The sequence below is a fragment of the Phyllostomus hastatus genome, unplaced genomic scaffold (genome assembly GCF_019186645.2).
Source record: "Phyllostomus hastatus isolate PE091 unplaced genomic scaffold, TTU_PhHast_1.1 phas_contig_1, whole genome shotgun sequence".
Lineage (NCBI taxonomy): Eukaryota > Metazoa > Chordata > Mammalia > Chiroptera > Phyllostomidae > Phyllostomus > Phyllostomus hastatus.
The window spans coordinates 13,973,403-13,994,407 of NW_025333498.1; the positions used below are offsets into that span (position 1 = coordinate 13,973,403).

Genomic DNA, 21,005 nt, shown 5'->3' on the forward strand with positions numbered 1-21,005 from the left:
CCTCCTCCTCTGAAAATTCCTAGCTTGTCAGTAAGGAAACCATTCCTTCCAGCCCTAATGCCTGTGGTTCTCCAGGACAGATTCTAGGAGTCACAGCCTGGATCTGTATTGAGCTCCAGCACTTCACTCTTTAATTCAGTCCTGTTGGAAATAAATGCTGAACCTACGTCAGCTGGCTCATGTGGGTACGCCGTGGTGTGAGGAAGAGAACAGCGTTCTGCAGTTCAGTGGCCATGCCTGAGCCTGTCTGCTTCAGTGGTAAAACACTGGCCTGGGAAACCCAGGTTTACAGTTGACTAAATAACAGAATGGCCCTCACTAAGTATCTGGATGCTCAGGCTGTCAGTGGTGTCTTAGTACAGGGATCTGGAAGAGGATGCTGCTCTCAAAGATGGTAAATCCCACCCAGGATACAACCTGAAGCAAGTCTCAAAAGAGATTAGAAGAGATTGGAACTGCCTGCCCCCCTTGTCCCCACTCCCTATCTGCTCTCTGCACTGTGTTCGGTTTGCACATACGTGAACCTCCCAGCCTGCACATCCCAGAGTCTCTCCACAGCCGCTAAAACTATCTCACCCAGAGGCACACTCAGGGGAGGCCAAATCTGGGGAAGAAGCCCAGTCAGGTCCTGGCAGTGGGCTTGAGGCATGCAGAGTCCCTGGGGAAATTCTGGGTACTTGGAGCTTAGTCTGCATGATCCCAGCTTCCTGGAACATAGGCTGGGTGGACGTGTTTCCAGAGACCAATCAGCTTTCTCCTCAAGAGGCGGGCACAGCCTGCGACGACCAGAGTGGAGACCTGCAAGGCAGGGAGCCAGGCCAGGGTCTTGGATTGCCAGGGTCTTGGGCAATACAGTTGTCTGAGTGTCATAAAGTTGAAGACAAAGGCTGAGCACTTCTGTAGATCGGATCCTTTTCTAACCAAGAGGGAGCCTTTTGTCCAGGTCCTTGTACATTGTCTCCACAGATTTCTGTCTCCACTTCCACTGTCATAGCCCAACCACGATTCTCTCTCCTACATCCATCCCTGTCCTCTTCGAATCCATCCTCCACACATCACTCAGGGTCATGTTCTACAAATAAGGGGGGTCTGTTTATATAAGTTCAAGAACAGGCAAAACTGCATTACATAGAAAGGGAATGGAACGAATGCCTGAAAAGTGGGGGTGGCGGTCACCTCTGGGGTGGAGTATAACTGAGGAGCAGTACATATGGGGCTTCCAAGGCCAGAGTGACTGAAAGGCTAACCAATCATATCAGTCTCCTGCCTAAAACCCCTCCGCATCTTCCCTTTGACTACAGTAAAATCTTTCATCGGCTTGCACGTTCCTGGCCTCTGCCCAGAGTCCTCACCTCACCTCAAGACTTTTCTGCCTCACTCACACTGCCCTTTGAGGCAACTTCATCTCTTGCCCAAAACACCTTCTCTCTGCCACTTGGCCTGGCTGATTCCTTTTTGTTTTCCAAGTCTCAGCTTAGACAATAAGTCAGAGAGGCCATCCCTAATCAACTTGCCTGCCATCTCCCCATCCCCTCCCACCCTTGTTATCTCCTTCAGCATTTTTCCAGTTGACTTTGCAGGTATATTGTTTATCTCTGCTGATGAAACAGATGTTCCACTAAGAAAGGACTGTGTGTGCAGTGCTTGGCACAAATGAAGTCCTCACTAAATGTTTCTTGATTGAACGATTGGCTCATGATCCACCCCAACTGCCTGGATGCTGTTCCATAGTTTACTCCCTCACGTCTAGTCTGATCCCTGTAGCCACCAGCCTTGACCCACGCAGATCAGGAATTGCCCTTTATTCTTACCTTTGCACTTCCCTTCCCTCCACAGCAGCCAGCCGTGCCTGTGGCCCCAGACAGTTTGACAGCGCCCCAAACTAGGCCTGGTCCCTTCTTCCTTTTTTCACTTCACTGGGGCTCCCAGCAAAACCGTAAAGCTCTGCATGGCATTCCTGCATAACCGATGCAATTACACAATGGTCCTCTCTCCCAAGTCATCAACCAGGGTAGCCTTGTTGAGTATGCAAAAATCATGAGGGGAGAGGCATATAAATATTCAATGATAGGCTACTTGGAAGTGTGGCATGAAGGGAAATCAGGCTACTTATATTCCAAGATACATAAATAACAGATTTGAAAAACCATTGGCACATATAATTGTTGTTTCAGAAACAGCAAGAATCCATCCAAGTTACCCAGTTAGTTCAAAAGAATACTACTTTCCCCTCTGTTCATATTAACAAACAAGATAAACAAGTAAACAAGGAGTTCATTAGGAAAGCATTTGTGGAAATTTAATACATTTAATAACCTACATTATTAGGTAAAAACACCTCACTGTTAAACATAATGTGGGGAGTAATACACTTGTCAGCAAGGAATACTTATTTTGAAACACTTAAGAATTATAGTCCAATATGAGTGGGTATAGAGTCATATTGAATTACACTAAAAATTAATTTAAAAACTTTCAAATTTAAGTACTAATGGCTGAGATCTTTTATGATAGACTACTAAAATTAGAAGAGTTATTACCTCATACAACTTCTTCAGAAGAAATAAGCTATTTCTTTCACCCTAAGGACATTGAAATGATTAAAATAAGTAACTAAGTAATTCATGAAAGTTATGTAACAGAATATACCAATCAAAATCCCACATTTATAATAATTTTCTTCTATAGGTATCAGAATATGTTTAGTTAAATCAACCATATAGTATGTGTTTAATGAACATATACTACATAAATGATATATGTTAAATATAAAGAATATTTAATAAGTACATATAATCCCACTTATTTGGTGATCCTGCCTACCAACTCTTTGAAACACAGAAGAGATTTGGGAAATAAGCAAAAGTTGAGCAAACACCATAAAATTCACATGCTAGAATTCATACATGAGACTCACTCACTTTGATTCCAAACACAATTCTCACACAACTTGCTATTGCCCTGCCTCACCTATTGTGACCATCATCAGAGCTCATCACCAAATATCTCCGGTTCTGTCCTGTCTGAGTTCACAGCAGGGTCTCACTTCCACACTCCCTCGAAGTTCAATGATGCCATGGGACCTGTGTTGGCCAGTGAAATGTGAGTAGAAAATGCAGGTATTTCCCATCTTTACTGATGGAGAAGGTGAGACTCAGATAGGTTAAGTAATTAGACCAAAATTGCAGGGCTCTTGGAGCCAGTATTATGAGCTTGGGCAGCTTGTCTTCAAAGCCCCCGTGCTCCACTGTCAAGCTGTACAGCTTCTCAATGCTGGTGCCCCACATGGTGACAAACTACGAAAACGAACCTTGGCCAAATGAAAGGAAACAGCCTGGCTTAAGGGTTGCTGAAAATTAACCGACATAAGCAAAACCAAATGCTACTGCTGACCCCCTTAGATATGGTGAAAATGATGCCATGCTATAAGCCAATGGCAATTCAGGGGATGAATTCTGATTTCTGTGCTCAGAAATGCCACAGAGTTGGTGTTCGTGATGACATGATTTTCAGTAGGATCTTGGCCAAACTCTTTCATGAGCAAAAAAGTTCTAAATCAATATTCGCTGAAACTAATTTCTAATTTCACAGTAGTTTTGCATTTCCATTTCAACATAGTTAAGTGAAAAGAAATATAGTTCTGAAAAGTGTAATTAGTGAAATAAAGCTAAGGAAGCATTTCTAACTCCCTTAAAAGAAGCTATTCAAATCATATCAGGATTTGGCAGAAGACTTTGTCTCTGTTCTTTCTGCTCATTCCAACATCAGCTGGTAACCTCCACTCTGGTCCAGGCATTTTTAACCTGGAACCCATGGGCGGAATTTAGACCAGTGAGTCTCATGGCATGGTGTCCAGATCAGCATGAGCATCACCTGGAAGTCTGGTAGACGTGCGAATTCGCAGGCCCCACCCCAGATCTGCTGAACCAGGAACTCTGGAGCCAGGGTCCAGCCATCTGTGTCCTGATGCATGTGACAGTTTGAGAACCACCGAGCTAAGGAATGATTTAAGATGCATAAGGGAACTTTTGAAGTATAATGAGGTGTGTTAAATATTATCTAATATTATTATTTTGAAACATTTTTCTATGGGAAAATCCTTGACAAGCCCTCTTGGGATAGTTAGATGTGAGGGAATAGATTTCAACTGCCTCTAGCAGCGAGAGGATGTATGAGAAAGGGACAGAATTTTGTTATTTTCCATTTGAAATGGAGATGGAGAAAAGGTAAAAGAGAAGGTTACATTGGAGAGAAGCCAGAAAAAAGAGAAGAGACTGAGATTCCTGAGGTTAATGCTCCGTGAAACGCCCCCATAGGTAGAAGGACCAAGAGGCATTTTGAGGATGGGGAGGCTGACATTTCATTTGAAATTATGTAACTCCATCATTTGTTTTTCAGAAGGAAAGAGAGAGAGAGGAGGGAGGGAGGGAGGGAAGGAGAGAAAGAAGTAGAAGGAGAAGGGGGCAGGGAGGGAAAGAGAGAGGTGGGGAGGAATGAAGAAGAAAGGAACACTTTCCTCCTGACCCACTGGAAGCTTGACAGGAAAAGATCTTTTTGTGAAAATTGAAGAGGGAGTTGAATTTCACATTTTTGTATAGTGATTATATAACAACTCTAGCACAAGAACACATAGGAACTTGAAGGCCAAGGTAAGAATATAAACCATCCGGGAATTTGCAGATATTTTTTAAAAGGCCTTGAATTTTCCCCATATATCATGGTTTTGGGGCTTCAAGCCACTCTTACCTAGATTCTGAAACACAAGCTTCTGTTGACCCCTGGATTACCTTACTTCATGGATTGTATAAGGTGACAAGCACCAATGGAAGGTTAATGTTGTTTTATTTATTTATTGCTTCTTAACCAACTATCCCAAAATTTAGTGGTCTGAAACACACAAGCATTTTGCTCATGATCTTACGATCAGGAATTCCCAAACAGCTAGAACGGGCGGTTCACCTCTGATCCACCTGGTATCAGCTGGGATGGCTGGGCTGGCTGGGCTGAAGGATGCATTTCAGGATGGCCTTTTGACTCAGTCATGTCTGTGGCTTCATGGTGCTCCTCAGCCTCTCTCTCTTCTTGCACTTGGTGTTGCATCCTTCAGGCTTTTCTATGTGTCTGGAACTTCCCATAGGGTAAGTAGACCTTATACATAGTATTCAGGTCTATAAGAGAGAATGTTTAAAGGGCCATGACATAGAAACTTCCAGTCTTTTAAGGTCTGGGTCCAGTGCAACTGGCTCAGCCTCACTATTACATGTTGTGTTACTAGTGAAACAGTCACAAACCCCACCTAGCATCAAGGGGAAGGGACATAGACTCCACCTCTCAGGGGAGGAATGTCAAAGACTGCGTGGACTTTTTGCTCTGCTACAGATGATAATTTGGATAGAGATGCAGAAGATCTGTTAAGTTTCTGGATTTATATAATGCAAGATACGCTGCCTGCTGGCAAGCGCACAGGTACCAATATGTAGAACCTTATGCGCACAGGGAGCAAGATAGTTAGGGCAGCTACCAAATGGATGTCAGTGTTGTTATTGTACCCTGGCTAAAGAGTAGTGTTTATAATTATCGAAGTACTTTAAGGGCTTGCTTTCCAAAATTGGATTGAAATTTGGAATGTGAATACCAATATTCACATTTTAATCCAGCAACAACATAGAATGATTAAGTCAAGTCTTTGCTTTGGGTGAATACATGATGAGTGCTTTCTTCATCCTAAGTTGGGGCCTCTCTCAAACCACTGGAGAGGGTAACCCCATGGCTTTGAATGGAACAAATGCAACAATGGCAGTCTATTCTGTCCAGATTAATTAAAACAGAATCCAGCCAAGATGGGCTGGCCTCACATTGACCTAGAAGTCTAAGCTTCCTTACGGGGACACCTTTGTCAAAGTGGATTTCAGTACACCCAGCTCTTTGGAAAACTCCTCTACTCTCATCTCTCTAAGCACAACTTTGTAGATGCTTTAATTTTATTCTTATTTCTATATAAACAAGAAGCTTGTTTGTTCAAAACCAAAATAATTCTCCTACATGGCCAAATAAAATAGACTCAGTAACAACTTGATACTGTCTTACAATTGCAGTCTCTTACTTCCTCTATTAATTTGTCCTACTAGTCAGTTGGAAAACTCTTAGCTTCTTACCTGAGAAGGCCATTATTTCGTGTGTCACAGAGGGCCAGAGACTGGCTACAGAGCTAACAGGTTTATTACTAGTACAAATTTCACCTAATACTAAATGAAACTAAAAAATCAAAATTACATCTATATTATAGGCATATACCTAATCAATTAAATTTAGATATCTATGATTTTCTCAAAATACATATTTGCATCCCTTTCATCAATAAAGTCCTGGACTGAATATTCTGATCCAGAGGGTCATTTCTTATTTTCCGGTGGCTGCAATGCATAGCCCGTGTGCCACTGCCCTTCCCCACCAGAGCCTGGGAAGGCAGCACTAAGCAATCACCTTCCCGCTCAGCTCCTCCTTAAGCCTCAAGAATTATGTGCACAGTGCTTTGTACAATTACTAGCAATTAAAGAAAACTGAGGCCCTAAATGAAATTTATTTGCCAGGATGAGAAAATGAAAAGCCAAAATGCCTCTCACAATGGTTTACACAGAGTAGGTACCCCACAAATATGGGTTGACATGAAGTTCAAGTGCAGACCTCCTTTCCTGCAGCTGGTGGTTACAAAGCAGCTGATCTTAAAGTCACCCTGACAACTGAGTATTTTATTTATTACCCCAGATTCTGCAGGTATTTTTTATCTAACTTTAAATTAGAAAAGTTTAAGTCTTTTTAGATTTAAAAATATGTTTGTGACAGATGTATTCGGAAAGTCATGATAGCATCGCATGGCAGATGCAATTATCTGAACTACCTTTTTGCATATTTCATTCCATTAAACCGCAGGCAGTGTCTGAAACAGCAGACAGCGGAAACATGCTGTCTTGGTGTCCGCACATCACCCGGTCACCGTGTCTTGGAAGCCTGTCATCGTCTTGTTAAGAATCCTCGAGGGTGGTTCTTTACTTAGGTGGATGGCTCTTCTGTCAGGTCATTCCACGTAAATTGACTTGTCATTCCTTGTGGTTTGTCACCGTTCCTGGCTGGATGCCTGCTGCTGATAACAATGCTTCTTTATTTCTTTGGAGATAATCAATATGAGTTAGTTGGGATTTTACTCCAGATCAGCTTAAATTAACTCTGTCATCAGTTTAGTTTCCAAGTGCCACCAAGTGCCACTTTGCCACTAGAGCCACAAACATATCAGTAAATGTTTTTGCAGCCCTTTTCTGCCCAAGACAGCCAGTGTGAGTCCTCGGAGCGGTCTGGGCTCCTTCTCCCCAAGAGGTGGTTCTTTATCTTTGTGCTCCTCTCAGCCGGTATATGTAGTGGCCCATTTCTCATTTCAGGAGCAAACGGCTGCCCGGGTCCAAAGTAAATTAACACTCAAAACTATTTATACAAGAGATATTACTCAAGGGCGGTTCCTCTGCTCTTGATCCGCTTGTGGCCATGGACAAGTCTCGATACAGCAGTTCTATTTCATAGCTCCACTCATTGCTTTTCTTTTGAAATAGAGTTACTTGTCTCTTGCTGCTGTGGAAACTCAACACAAAAACATAACTTCTCTATTCTGTTGTTCATGGGTCTGATAATTGCTTTATCTTGTCTTTCTTTGTTGTGCTAGGGTCAAGTTCAACTCAAAAGTTAATTGAAGTTGGTAAGGTTTTGCAAATAGTGATTTATTTTTGTAACTATGAAGACTTCTTACGTTAGAGCTTACCAACAAAATCTGTGTCACTACTTTTTACTTAAAATATCTTTTAATTGATACAAACAAAAGATAAATCTATCTGGGGTAGAAATTTCTTTATGAAAATTCAATGTTTGCCCAGTGTTCTGTGGATCATCTGTCTACTTTTGTCTATAAGCTTTATACAAATTTCATTTAGCTGTCAAATAATTAACCAATGTGTTTGTATGGCTAAACTCTCATAACCTAATGATGTTCCTTATAAAGTATTTATATAATTAAGATTTGCAAATGCTTCCTTTTTCAAAAGTATTATGATGCATTCAATTAAAGTGTTTTTACTCAATCAAATATATAATATAATAATATTTAGTAATAATATATTACTAAAAAGTGCATGGTATACTTAGGTCCTTGACGTAAAGTAGCTCAGGGAATTCTTATAAAATGAACACACTCCGGACTCATGGAGGAAATTTTAACTTATCCAAGAAGCCTTGACAATAGTAATTAAAACTATATAATTCTTTAATTCAAATTAAATATCAACAATACAGTTTTGCCTGATTCTTAGTCATTAGCTGTGCCATATGGTCATCTATACATGTATATAACAGTAATGATTTTCTTTCAGATATTGGCCATGTTAAAAGTAATCAGAAATTACTTTTGCTATATTTCCTTCAACAGCATCCATGGATTTGTCACAGATCTTAGATTTATGAGGTTACTTGACATTGCCGAAAATATTCTACACTTATGGTAGGCTTGCCACATAAAATCCTGTGGAGAGAAAGTCACCGGGAAATGTTGTGGGGCAGGGATGGGGAGAGGAACGTGAATACTTGGGGATGTGGCTTGGACCGTTTCACATTTATTTCCAGCTTTCTTAATTTGGAGCAAGTAGAAGTAGGGCTGCCAGGTAAAAATACAAACACCCAGTTAAATTTGAATTTCAAATCAATAATAAATAATATTTTTAGTAAGAGTATGTTCTAAACATTGCAAATATAAACTGTTGATCCAAAATTCAAATTTAACTGGGTGTCCTGTATTTTTATTTACTGAATCTGGCAGCTCTATATGCACTGCTTAGCTTGTGCCCTGAGACACACGACTCATTGAGGAAAGGCATCAATTAAGGGCACTAATAATAGGAGGCATGGAGAGATTCTTTTTTAAGGTTATTTTACTTTTTTATCCCTTGATTTACCAAACCTTTACTGAATGCCAAATAAGTATCAGGCACACTCCTAGGGACAGACTTAGTGATCAAAACCAGACCTTATCTTTGCCTTCATGGGGTTCACAGTTTAGTAGGGGAGGCAGACGATGACCAAACTAATAAGTGATTCCAACTGCGATAGATGATGTGCAAAATAGCTTGTTAACTCGGAATAATGGAGAGTGAGGTGGATTCTTGGGGTAGTAGGAGAAGACTTCGTTGAAGAAGTGACATTTAACCTAGTTTCAGAAGGAAGAAAATAGCCATCGTGTAATGAGGGTGGGGAAGACTCTAAGGTAGAAAAGAGCTTGGTGCATGGACAGCCAGAGGAGGTGAGAGTGGCTGCAGCGTGTGGGAGAGAGGGTGCCGGTCACGAAGCGCAGTTTGAGAGGGGCCCAGGGGCAGGCTCTGCGGGGCCTGTCAGGTCACTGTTTGGGGTCTGGATGTGGTTCTAAGGGTAATAGGAAGCCACTGATGAGTTTTCAGCTTGGGGATGGCAAGATCTGATTTATACTTCTTAAATATCACTCTGGCTGACACATGCCAAAGAGACTGGAGGAGCCATGGTAGAATTTGAGAGGTTATTGCCAGAGCCCAGTAAATGGCTGATGCACTGGACCTGGGTAGTGATAATGGAAGTGGAAAGTGTCAAAATGTAGGAGTGGAAGTGACATGTTTTTCTGATGGAGTCAATGTGAGGGACACGGAGAGGGGAGAATAAAGGATAAACCTCGGGTTTCTGGTTTAAACAATTGATCAGACAGAGTGTCATTTGTGGAGCTGGGGAAGGCTAGGATGAGAAAGAGATTTGTGTCATTTAGTTTCCTATGGCTTCTGTGACAAAGTGCCACAAACTTAATGGATCAAATCAACAAGCATTTATTATCTTAAATTTCTGGAGGTCCTAGTCTGAAATGGGTCTCTGAGCTAAAAGCAAAGTACCAGAAGAGCTGCGTTTCTACCAGAGGAGGCTATGGGGAGAGTCTGTTTCCTTGCCTTTTCCAGCTTGTACAGGCATTTTCCATTCCCCTCTCATGGCTCCCTTCCCTCTTAGTGTTCGCAGTGGCTGGTCAAGGTGTTCTCACGTTGCATCACTGTGACTCTCACTCTCCTGCTTCTCTCCGTTTCTTGTAAGGGCCCCTTGATGACGTTAAGCCCACCTAGATACCCAAGATGATCTTCCCATCTCATATGTTAGCATCCTTAATTCCACTGTGGCAACCTTTAATTTCCCCTTCCCATGTAACATGAATATATTCACAGATTCCAGAGATTAGAATGTGGGGATGTGCTCATTTAGCCTATTACAAGTGGGAAAATCAAACATGTGTGTTTAGACCTACTAAGCTTGAGATGCCAGGGAGGTGACGAAGTAGGAAGTTAGAGATGCAGGTGGTTGGATATGTGAGTTTGAAGCTCAGGGCTAAATTTGGAAGTTGTCAACACAGAGATGGTGTACAAGGCTGTGAGAGTATACGACATCATTGAAGGAAAGACTGATACCAGCAAACTGCTACATTCAGTACTGCTGCAAAGGGCAGTTGCAGGTTCGTGCATGGATTTGGCAGCAAGAAATTGGAAACCTTGAGACAAGCTGTTTCCGAGTCGTGAGGGCAGAGACTAATGCAGGCTGAGAAGTGAATGGGAGACATGATCGGTGACCACAGGTGATAAGAAAAAAGTCCTGCTTGACTTTTGTTGTGAATGCTTGTTAAAAATAGTGAGGTGATTACATGGATCAAAAGCTAGGAGCGAGGCAAAACCACTGTTGTGTATTTATATCAAGTCAGAATGAGTGGTAGCTATGTTGTTAGTATATATAGGAGGAGTACATATTGCTGGGTTCTCACTACCAGGTTCTGTGTAAAAAGCAACCACTGAGAGTCAACGGGAGCAGTGAAACATCAGCACCTTCTTGAACGCTTCCTAGGAAGTCCTTTGGGGCCAAACCGTAGAAACTGCTTGGAGAAGGAAGTCACAGAATTCTCAAAGTCCTGTTACAGCATCACTTTCTCTTGAGGAATCTGCTCCATAGCTGGTTGGCCCTTCCAGGGATTCTTACAGAGGACAATGCTATGTCCTCCCAAAGACCCTACTCTCAAAGAGCAGGAACGAGGTACTCTTGTTAGCTGATGATTCCTCCCTGCGCATCTACAAGGGACCTTCTGCTACTCTTTTAGGAGGTGGCTGAAAAATTCTTGTGTAAGGCCCCTCCTCTGCTCCCTTAACTGATTCTCAGAATCCTATAAAAGGGAACAAGAACTCTCAGAACAAAAAGATTCAAAAGGTAAAACTAAGAGCTTCCTTGTCATTAACTTGGTTAAATAAATAGAATAAAAATTCCTATGGACTTACCAGATTAGTCAGTAGGGACATAAATCTCAGAATGAACTCTAAAGGGATTTGGCTCCAAGTTATGGTCCAGGAAAATGTAAGAATCATGACAAAGTAACTAAGGCATTTGTTTTATTAAAGTCTTAATCTTACAGCATATACAAATTTAATTTCATATCTATCATAGACCAAAACATAAAGGATAAAACTATGCAGTTTTTAGAAGATAGCATGAGATAGGTATTTGGTACTTTAAGGTAGGTGAAATTTCTTGCAAAGGACATGTGAAACAATAACAATAAAGAAAAATGACAAATTGTGCTTGTTTAAGATGGAAAATTTTTGCCCATTAAAAGACATTAAAGAAAATTGAGTTGGTAGAAGGGTACAAACTTACAACTAAGCAAAGAACTTATATGTATGACTCATGGACATGAACTAAGGTGGGGGGTTTATTGGGGGGAGGAAATACAAAGTGGAGGGAGAGAAACAGGAGGAAAAGATGGGACAACTGTAATAGCATAATCAATAAAATGTACTTACAAAAAACTCCCAGCTAAGGACAGTAAGGTCTAAGGAGCTAATGTAAAATACCGTGACTATAGTTGATAACACTGTATTATATCATTGAAATTTGCTAAAAAGGTAGAACTTAAATATTCTCACCAAAAAAATTTTTAATAGATAAATATGTGAGGTGATGAATTTGTTAATTAACTAGATGGTGGGAATCCTTTCACAATTAAAAGACAAAACAAGAAAAATTAATGGACAAGCCACAGACTGGGAGGTAATATTTTCAAAATATACATCTGACAAAGGACTTGTATCTAAAACATACAAAAGATGTCAACTCAATAATAACAAACAAAACAAAGAAAATTTTATGTGGATAGAAAGTCTTAGTCTGCATCACTGATTCAAATACTTCTAACTTAGTGAAGTTAATAGCTTTTACTTTTAATAGTAAAGGAAGTCTGAAAAGTTAAAAAGAGTGGGTATTATGCCTTAAATACTAAAAGCCAGGCTAAGCGCCACCTGGTGGCAGAGATTTTGAATTTCAACTTGAGTTTTTCTGAAAAAATATTTTTAAGTAAATAAAGATAAATTTTGAAAGTTGGATTTGCAAAAACAGATTTGTAAATAGTAAAAAATGTTATAAGGTGACAGTCAAATTAAAGTTTACTGTAGTAAAACCGAAGCAAAAAGGACAAAGTCTATTCAGTTATTTTTGCAGTGAAAATGCCTGTTAACAATTATGAGGCAATGAAGATAATATAATGACACAATGCTCTATCAAACATTTCCGTGGTAGAATTGTAATCGTAATTAAATATTAAAACAGTAAGTGTATGTTGATTATTTGTGTGCCAGGTATTTCATCTGTATTATCACATTTGGTCTTAAGAACTATCTGAAGACCAGGCCCGCACCACAGAATTTTTCCAGTAAAATAACCTATTTGATTACTAAACCTCACAGAACACTTTTATCTCTCCAAACAGTATTTTGTGACTTTGTTTGTACTGAAAAAATTATATTTATATCCCCAAAACTCTGTATAATTTTTTTTAACAAAATGAGGCATGGGAAAAGACTTGATTTATTTACATTCTAAATTAAACTGGTCTAAACAGCGTCCAAATCCTGTGCATATGTGCTGAGAACCACTCGCAGTTTGACAGTGAGGGTGTGCCTCTCCGCTGTTGCTAGCTCCAGGTGAGCAACTTGTCCTGAACGTGCCGCCTCCACGCCTTCAGTAGTTAGCTCTCGGTTTCACTTAGTATTTGACCGCGAGTCCCCTCTCAAAGACGAGAGTGTTGAGAAAACTCTGGGAAAACGAGTGAGTGATCACGGTGTTTACAAGGGAAGAGATGTCACCGACACAACTTTTTGTTAAGAGCTACACTGGTTGTGACCAGAGTCAGCCTTCGAATTTAAGTAACACTTAAAGCAAGTTATATCTAAACATCATTTTTGGTTTACACTTTTATATGAATTATACTTCTTTTCATTAAGTTGTAGGAAGTGATTGCAGGCCTTATAATGCATTGTAATTATTTCCCATTAAACATAATGGAAAACAGGCTCCCTGTTGGTGTTTTTGGGTAGAATCTCTGGTTTTCAAGAATAAGTCACTGATGCTAAGCAAGGACTGCCTGTATAGTAGTGTTATGACACCGTTTTACAAATGAAACCCAAAGAGATGGAATCACTCGCCCGAAGTCCAGTGGCTGAGGGGTGGCAGCTGGGCTCCGGAGGCCGCCTTCTCACTCACCGCCGCCGCACGCTGCTCCTGGTGGCCGCGCTCTGTCACACTGAGGGCGTGAGCCTGGGGTCTGCATTTCTCAAAGTCCTCAGAGAGTTACTGGATCAATACATCACCTAAAAGGAAGTTTTGTGGCTAATTAGATTTGGGAAATGCTGAGTTTAGCCAAATAAAACCCTTAGTTTTCAAAGCCAAATGTACGCTAAATTACTCTAAGGTTGGTAGGTGAAGAGGTGTTTAGCATTTTCCAGACTTATTTGTTTAAGATGTACATAGATTAAGAATGGGATTGGTAGCATGAAATATACAATATGTATGTGTACATGTGTGTATATGTAGGTATATGTAACATACTTTATGACATACCTGCTGACTCAGGCAAATGTGTGTGTGTTTGTCCTACGCAGCTAGAAGTCTGAGGCAGGGCAGTCCAGGGCTGGGCTCGTGTCTCTGTCCCTTTCTGCTGTACTGTCCATAACAGGCGTCCTTCATACTCCTGTTGGTCACCTTATAGATGCCAGATTTTGCTGCATCTGCACACCTTACAGCTGTTTTCCAGGGAGGAAGAGAAAGGAAAGGGAAAGAAAGAGGCAGCCCTGACACTCCCACTTACATTTCATTGACCAGCTTGTTGTCGCCCTACATGACCATTCTTAGCTGTAAGCAGCCCTCAGACTGGGTTAGGGTGAGGTGATAAACCACAACGGTTGATGTGCTGCTCACGTGACCTGTCATTAGCTGTGAGTTGGGCTGTGGCTCTGCTCAATGTGTCATTTTGGGTGAGTGAGCAGCCATTCTTGGGGCCATGCACTTCCCGTGGTTGAGGGGAAATGGAGATGGTGGACCACGTGACAGCTCCTAAAGACTCCACTCAGAGTGACATCTGTCATTTTCACCCATATTCCATTGGCTAAAGCAAGTCATATATTAAAGCTGATGTCAAAAGGGCAGGGAAATATAATCCTCTTATAAAAAGCATTGCAGATTGTTGAGCATATCCATATAATCTTTCCTGTATAATAAATGCAGGCAACTGGGAACAGACCAGGGTTGGAATTTGAGTCAGAAATCTACAGTGTCTGCCACAGTACACACACACACACACTACCTGTTTGTTTAGTTATGTTCCAGAGCATTTCACAAGATAAGTATTTGCTTCCTTTGGGAACTGTGGTCTTGAGCCATATCATGTTTCTCTGATAAAATAACTACCTAAAAAAACATCCTGGTATCAAACACTTAGCCCTGAATGTGGGCTGTAGTTCTATTCAGCATTGTAATAAATTCCACTATAATGGCATAGCCGACAGTCTGTGTCACAGCATGCTATTGGAAGATTCTCGTTGTACATCAAAATCCACTATTTTGTCAAGGTGATATTCATGAGCAACGTTTATTTTGAAACCAGGAGAGTTTCAGAAGACAGAGTCATCCCTAGCTATTAATTTTTTTCTTCTTTTCTGAATCAGGTGCTGTCATACCATGCGACATGTTCAAAAGCTGAAGTTGACAAGTTTAAGGTAAGGAAGTAATCGGTGCCCTATGCGGGCATGAAGATAAACTTGATATGGCTCTTTGAGCCTTTGTTACTTGCTTCTGAAGAACTAGCTCTGCCCGTTGGGTGCTGGGGAATGGGCAAAGTGTGTTCGGATATTTTAGTTTTTGAGGACAAGGGAGACATATAGAACAGAGTATTCCCTTTATGATCATTGAAATGATTCTGTATTTATTTCTTTCCATTTGTTAAGTAAGCAGGATACCAAAAAAAATCTGTGGAATATGTTGAGAATCGGGATGCCTGATTTGGGCATTGGTTTTACCTCCAACTTTCTGTTCACTTAAAATCTTAGGGCCTCTATCTTCATCTGTAAAAATAAGTGAAGAAATTAGGATAATAATAGGTAATATTTTTCCTGTATTAAATCATTTTGAGTCTCATAATCCTATGAAGTATATACTCTTTTATAGGTGAGTAAATGAGGCATGGAGATATTGAAGAGAGAGGCCAAGGTCAAAAAATTGTAATGGGCAGAGCCAGGCAGTCTGGTCCCAGCACTGGAGTTCTTAACCACCAGGCTTCACAGCCACGCAGCACGACCCCCTTCTCTCTCTGGTGTCCTGCGAGTCTGCGACTGAGTCTCAGATATTCCTCTTTGCTTTAGTCATTGCCATTTCCTTAAAGGCAGTTCAGAATTCTTGCTCCTCTTCCTGTCCTTCTAACAGGCCATAGTCAAAGCATGGGTATGTGGAGAAACTAATTTTTTCCCTTTTGAAAGTTTTGGTGTTCGCATTTTTAAGTTTCTGTGGAGGTTTAGCTATTCATTATCATGCAAGCTGCCACTACCATAAGAAAGGTAATTATTTGTATTGTAGTATTGGCATGTAAAACTACTTGATGATGACTACTCTTTTAAGAGTTTCATTTGCACATAGATGCATTCATCTTCCCAGGAACAAAGGCACAGAGACTTTTAGGTCAGATCATTGAATCAGGTTATTAGAGTTGAGTCACACTAATACAGGAATCAAGGGAAGACCCCAAACTCATCTTAGGGATGAGGGAACTGCTGGGAAGGACAGGGAGTGGACACTGGGCCTGTGGTGAGCTGCTTGGGTTCCATCCGGGGATATGGAAAAGACCTGCAGTGGTGACCCAGGTCAGGGGGGACATGGTGCCGGCAAGAGGTGACAACTAAGAACCAAGGAAGAATATGGAACAACCGAGACCATAGGAGTCAGGGCCTATTGTTGCAGAAATAAACACCCTAAGTTCCACCTAGAGTGTGGGTGCCTTCAGGGCAGCACTGTTCCTATGTTTTGTTCACTCTCTGTCTGTCCCGCCTTTTGCCGTTCTTGAGACACAGTAGCACTCAGTAAATAACTTGTTGAATGGATGGCTGAGTGAATGAATGGACAACTAAATAAATCCAAACAGCATCAGTGTTCCACAACTTAAAACAATTACTCATTAAGAAAATGTTAAAACTGTGTACATATGTAGTTACATTTTTTATATTTTATGTGTACTTTATAAATATTTTTATCAAAAGTATTTAAAGCTTTTTTACCTTAATAAAGATCAGTTTCCTAGAAACTCTACTGATGGAAATAATTTCCATATCTGTTTCACTATTATATTTTCTACTGCTATAATTATCATCATTGCTAAGAGAGGGGAGGGACAGTCAGGGAGAAAGATAGCAAAGCTCACAGTGGACTAAACAGGCCTGCAAGAGCTATTTGATGGGACATGGTCAGAGCTGCAGGGGACATGGCCGGAGCTGCAGGGGACATGGCCGGAGCTGCAGCTGACCAGAATCACTAGCTGGATACTCTCAAAGGTACTGCCCTGTGTTCAGGCTTAATTCTTCACTTAAAGTCAGGAGAACCCTCTTGATGTGGAATCTGGCATGCTTTTCTATTGTTAGCTCACAAACATACTAAAAATATGAAGTACTTAAATTTAAAAACAAAGAGTTATTTCATCTTAAAATTATCAAGATTATTAACTGATTTATTCTAAATTGCTTACTACAGTGTAATTGAGATATATAGTAAATAATTTTACCTTAATGGCTTTTTTCTTAATATGTTGATATAAAGTAAATAAAGCATTATCATAATTGGTAGCTGATGTCTTATAACTGCAGCAATCACATGAAAATGTAGTAGGCTTAAAATAACCCTGCATATAGACACTGAAATGTGTTTACTGAAATTTCATTCCAGAGTGCAATGGCAGTTTCCTAACGTGGTAGCTAAACAACAGTAAATAACTACTTTGTTTTGACCAATATGTACAGAGAAAACCACGCTTACATTTAAATACTGTAAACTTTGCTACCTGCAATACTTTTTTTAACAGAGTAGTAAATAAATATATATGAGAAAGAGAGACAGAGACAGAAAGAGACAGGGAAGAAGAGATCAAATCTTGGAATCAGAGCTATCCACACGCTCTCATGAGTTAAAGGATGGGTGAGTCTCAATGTATTGGATTATGCCAGCTCGGACCAAGCTAACAGTCAGTGATTCAGAGATTAAGCCAGAGTTTGGGGGTAAATGATTTTATTATCTAGTGCTGAGAAGGATCGGGAGGTCAAATACATGCATACACAGGTTAGAATCTAGTTGCAGCCCAAGATGTATCACATTTGGGATTTAGGCATGTCTAGAAAACAAAGAGATGTGATATGTTTTACCTGCGAGGTCTTCTGAGTCAAGAACTCTTCCCGGTGGAAGTTGAGGGCATAGACCTCAGTTGTCTGCGTGATTCCAAGTTCAGCATGGGGCTTGTCTCTTGGATTTGCCCCTTACTCTAGCTTCCCATGGACTCACATCCTCAGCTAAGAACATGCGTAGACACAAAAGGCATGAACTTTCTATGGTTTCGGTGCATTAAATGCCCCTGAGAGCCAGGGTCGCAGAGTGTCCACAGCACACCGCAGAACACAGCAGTCCGACAGAAGGAGGCATCACTGTGGGCCAGAGGCAAGGCGCCTTCCACACAGTGTGACCAGCAGAGGCTGAAGGAAGCAGTGCAGGCTGAGTTGTCACATTTTAAGGACAAGCACGAGCAAGGTACGTCCTGAGAGCTTCCCTAAACAAGTCAGAGACATGGAGGTACCACAACATTGGAGACTGTGATACATGCCATTGTATCTTCAATACCTTCAATTCATTATCACTAGTACTCCTGGATGACATGGTCTAAAGGAACACAGATTTCATATACAACAAACCTGCAGTGAACCTTTACTAACTATTAATGATAGGCTGATGCCACCTTATCTTTTCTCATATCTTGTCTTCCTATTTCATACCCCTCCATTTCTTCTCCTGTTTTAGACTGCCATAGAAGAAGGGGAGGGTGTTTTTGTTTTGTTTTGTTTTTTTCTGTTAACCCTATTTCTCCTGCTGGAAAAAATCTTGCTGGGTGTGTGGTGGTTGGAGGGTAAATGGTAGATAGAGTGTGAAAACTTTTCTAGGAGTGTCCCTAGGTTGTCTGGCCAGAATAAGTACATAAAACAACATATAATTGCTCATCCAAGAATATCAGAACTGAAGCTTATTTTTCATTATTTATACTTTGGAAAACAGTCCTTTTGTGGGGCTAAGATCACAGAACTTTCTGGAACTAACGAATTAACTTTGTAAAAGTCTGATTCCAGTTATAATGTTAATAATTTATCCTTTATGGGTTGGTTTCCCTGTACACTGAATGAGGAAACCAGGATCTAAAGAACAGTTTTTATCCTCATTAACATTTACTAATGTTCCTTGAACTTGAAATAAGAAAGGTGTGCCCAGATCTGCACACCTAGATTAAAAACTATGTAGATTTTAGTGCCTGTTTATATCTCTTCTGCATTGTGCTAACAGGATAATCTATAAAGACCATATTGACAATTAGATCTCTTTGAAGATGACTGGTTTAAAGACTTTTAATAACCTGAAGGGACAGCTGTGATAACGTAAGAATATGAGATTAGTACACCATTGTATGCTCCTGTAACTTTATGCGCTTTCTTAAGATTCCAGTGCAATGGAGAGACTGAACGGTTATCACTATATGTGCCAGTTTACCAATTAAAATCAACTCATGGACATTCTCATGTTATATTGCCACCTTCTATCATCCCTTCTTTCAGTTCCAAACTGCATAGGTTATAGCTGCAATCAGAGAGGATCTCGTTTATAGCACTGTTTAACTGCCTCAGTAATTTTGTTTCATTTTGGATTTTTTAAATTAAATTTATTAGGATGACATTGATTAATGGGATCATATAGGTTTCAAGTGTATATTTCTATGATACCTGATCTGTATATTGCATTGTGTGCCCACCACCCACAGTCATATCATCTTCCATCACCATTGGATTTTTTGCCTTCATTTCTTTTTCTGTCTTTCAACTTGATTTTGTATTGGTTTCAGGTGTACAGCGTAGTGGTCAGACAATCACATACTTTGCATAGTGTGCCTCTCGGTATTTCCAGCACCTCAGCTGGCCCGTACACGATTATTACAATATTATTGACCATGTCCCCTAGGCTATACCTCACATTCCCATTCCTAGTTTGTAATGACCAGTTTGTACTTCTTAACCCCCTTTTCACCCAGTCCAACTTTTTTTGTTTTCTTCTTTTTTATTTTTATTCAACTTATTGGGGTGACATTGGTTAGTAAAATTAGATAGGTTTCAGGTGTACAGTTCTATAATACAGCATCTGTATATTGTGTGTTCACCACCCCAAGTGAAGTCTCCTTCCATCGCCCTTTATCCCCCCTTTGCCCTCTTCCATTTCCCCACCCCCTCCTTTCCCTCTGGTAATCACCACACTGTTGCCTGCATCTATGAGGGGTTTTGTTTTTCTTAATCCCTTCACCTATTTCACTCAGCTGCTTAACCCCCTTCCCTCTGACAGCTGTCAGCTGCATCTATGAGTCTGTTTCTATTTTGTTTGTTAGTTTATTTTGTTCATTAGATTCCACGACTGACTCAGTAATTAAATGCCAATAACTCTTGTTGAATGTTGGTTTCCACTTCCTCTTGCATATTTCAAGTTTCCATTGTTAATGCCTAGGCCATAAATTCATATCCTGGTAAAGTAAATAAAATACCATAAAACAGATACTCCCTGTGGCCTTTCCATACAAAAATAAGAATGGCTACATCAAAAATAGGATCTTATGGCCGCTTCTGAGAGACAGATGGCCAGGGACAAGCTGAGCAATGGGATGTGATATAAACCTACTAGGCTGGAGGAGACATGTTTGATCCATGAATTATTCAAATGCTTTAATAACAAGCTTAGGCCCTCAGAAACACCCTTGCCATTTTACTGGTAGATGTGTCTGCCAGAGATCCTGCATAAGGGTCCCTGCACAAGGCGGCAGGAATTGGGACTGCCCCCATTTGTTTGGCCAAGTGCACAGAATGCCTTTTATGAATGGATCCTCCAGAGGGCGCACGTTTCTCTAATTGCACAGAGGCAGCACTTGCCCTGCCCTGCCTACTTTATGTCCACAACCCTGCAAGAGCCCAAGCCTTGCAGCAGCTTCTTGCAGAGGAAAAGTGCACTCTGGAGAAGGGGCAATCACACTGTGGCATTTACCCAAACCCCGGGGATGCAGCCGCTGCAGAGGAGGCTGGGCAGGGGCAGAGTGGCAGAGACTCAGGGAGCTCGTGTTCCCCACCCCAGTGAGCAGGGAGCACCTTTCCGCTCCTCTCTTGCAGGCCACCCCTTCGCAGAGGCACCTCCACAGCCAGGAATGGGTGGAGGGTGGTTGTAGGGACCTCAGGGTGTTGGAGAGACTAGTTTCTCTAGTCTCAGCCCTCACAGCCTTCCTGAAATGCAACCTTTGGAAATCTCAAAAACGAACGACTTCCCCGTTCACC

At 41.0% G+C, this 21,005-nt stretch overlaps 1 protein-coding gene across 2 annotated transcripts in view; it reads left to right on the forward strand.

Moving 5' to 3' along the window:
* PDE11A (phosphodiesterase 11A) overlaps window positions 1–21,005 on the forward strand; it is a 322,202-nt gene that overhangs the window by 172,740 nt on the left and 128,457 nt on the right. For both annotated transcript variants that reach the window (XM_045833325.1, XM_045833394.1), the window contains one exon: window positions 15,075–15,125. In XM_045833325.1, coding sequence (XP_045689281.1) covers window positions 15,075–15,125 — 51 coding nt within the window. The remainder of the gene's footprint in view (window positions 1–15,074; window positions 15,126–21,005) is intronic.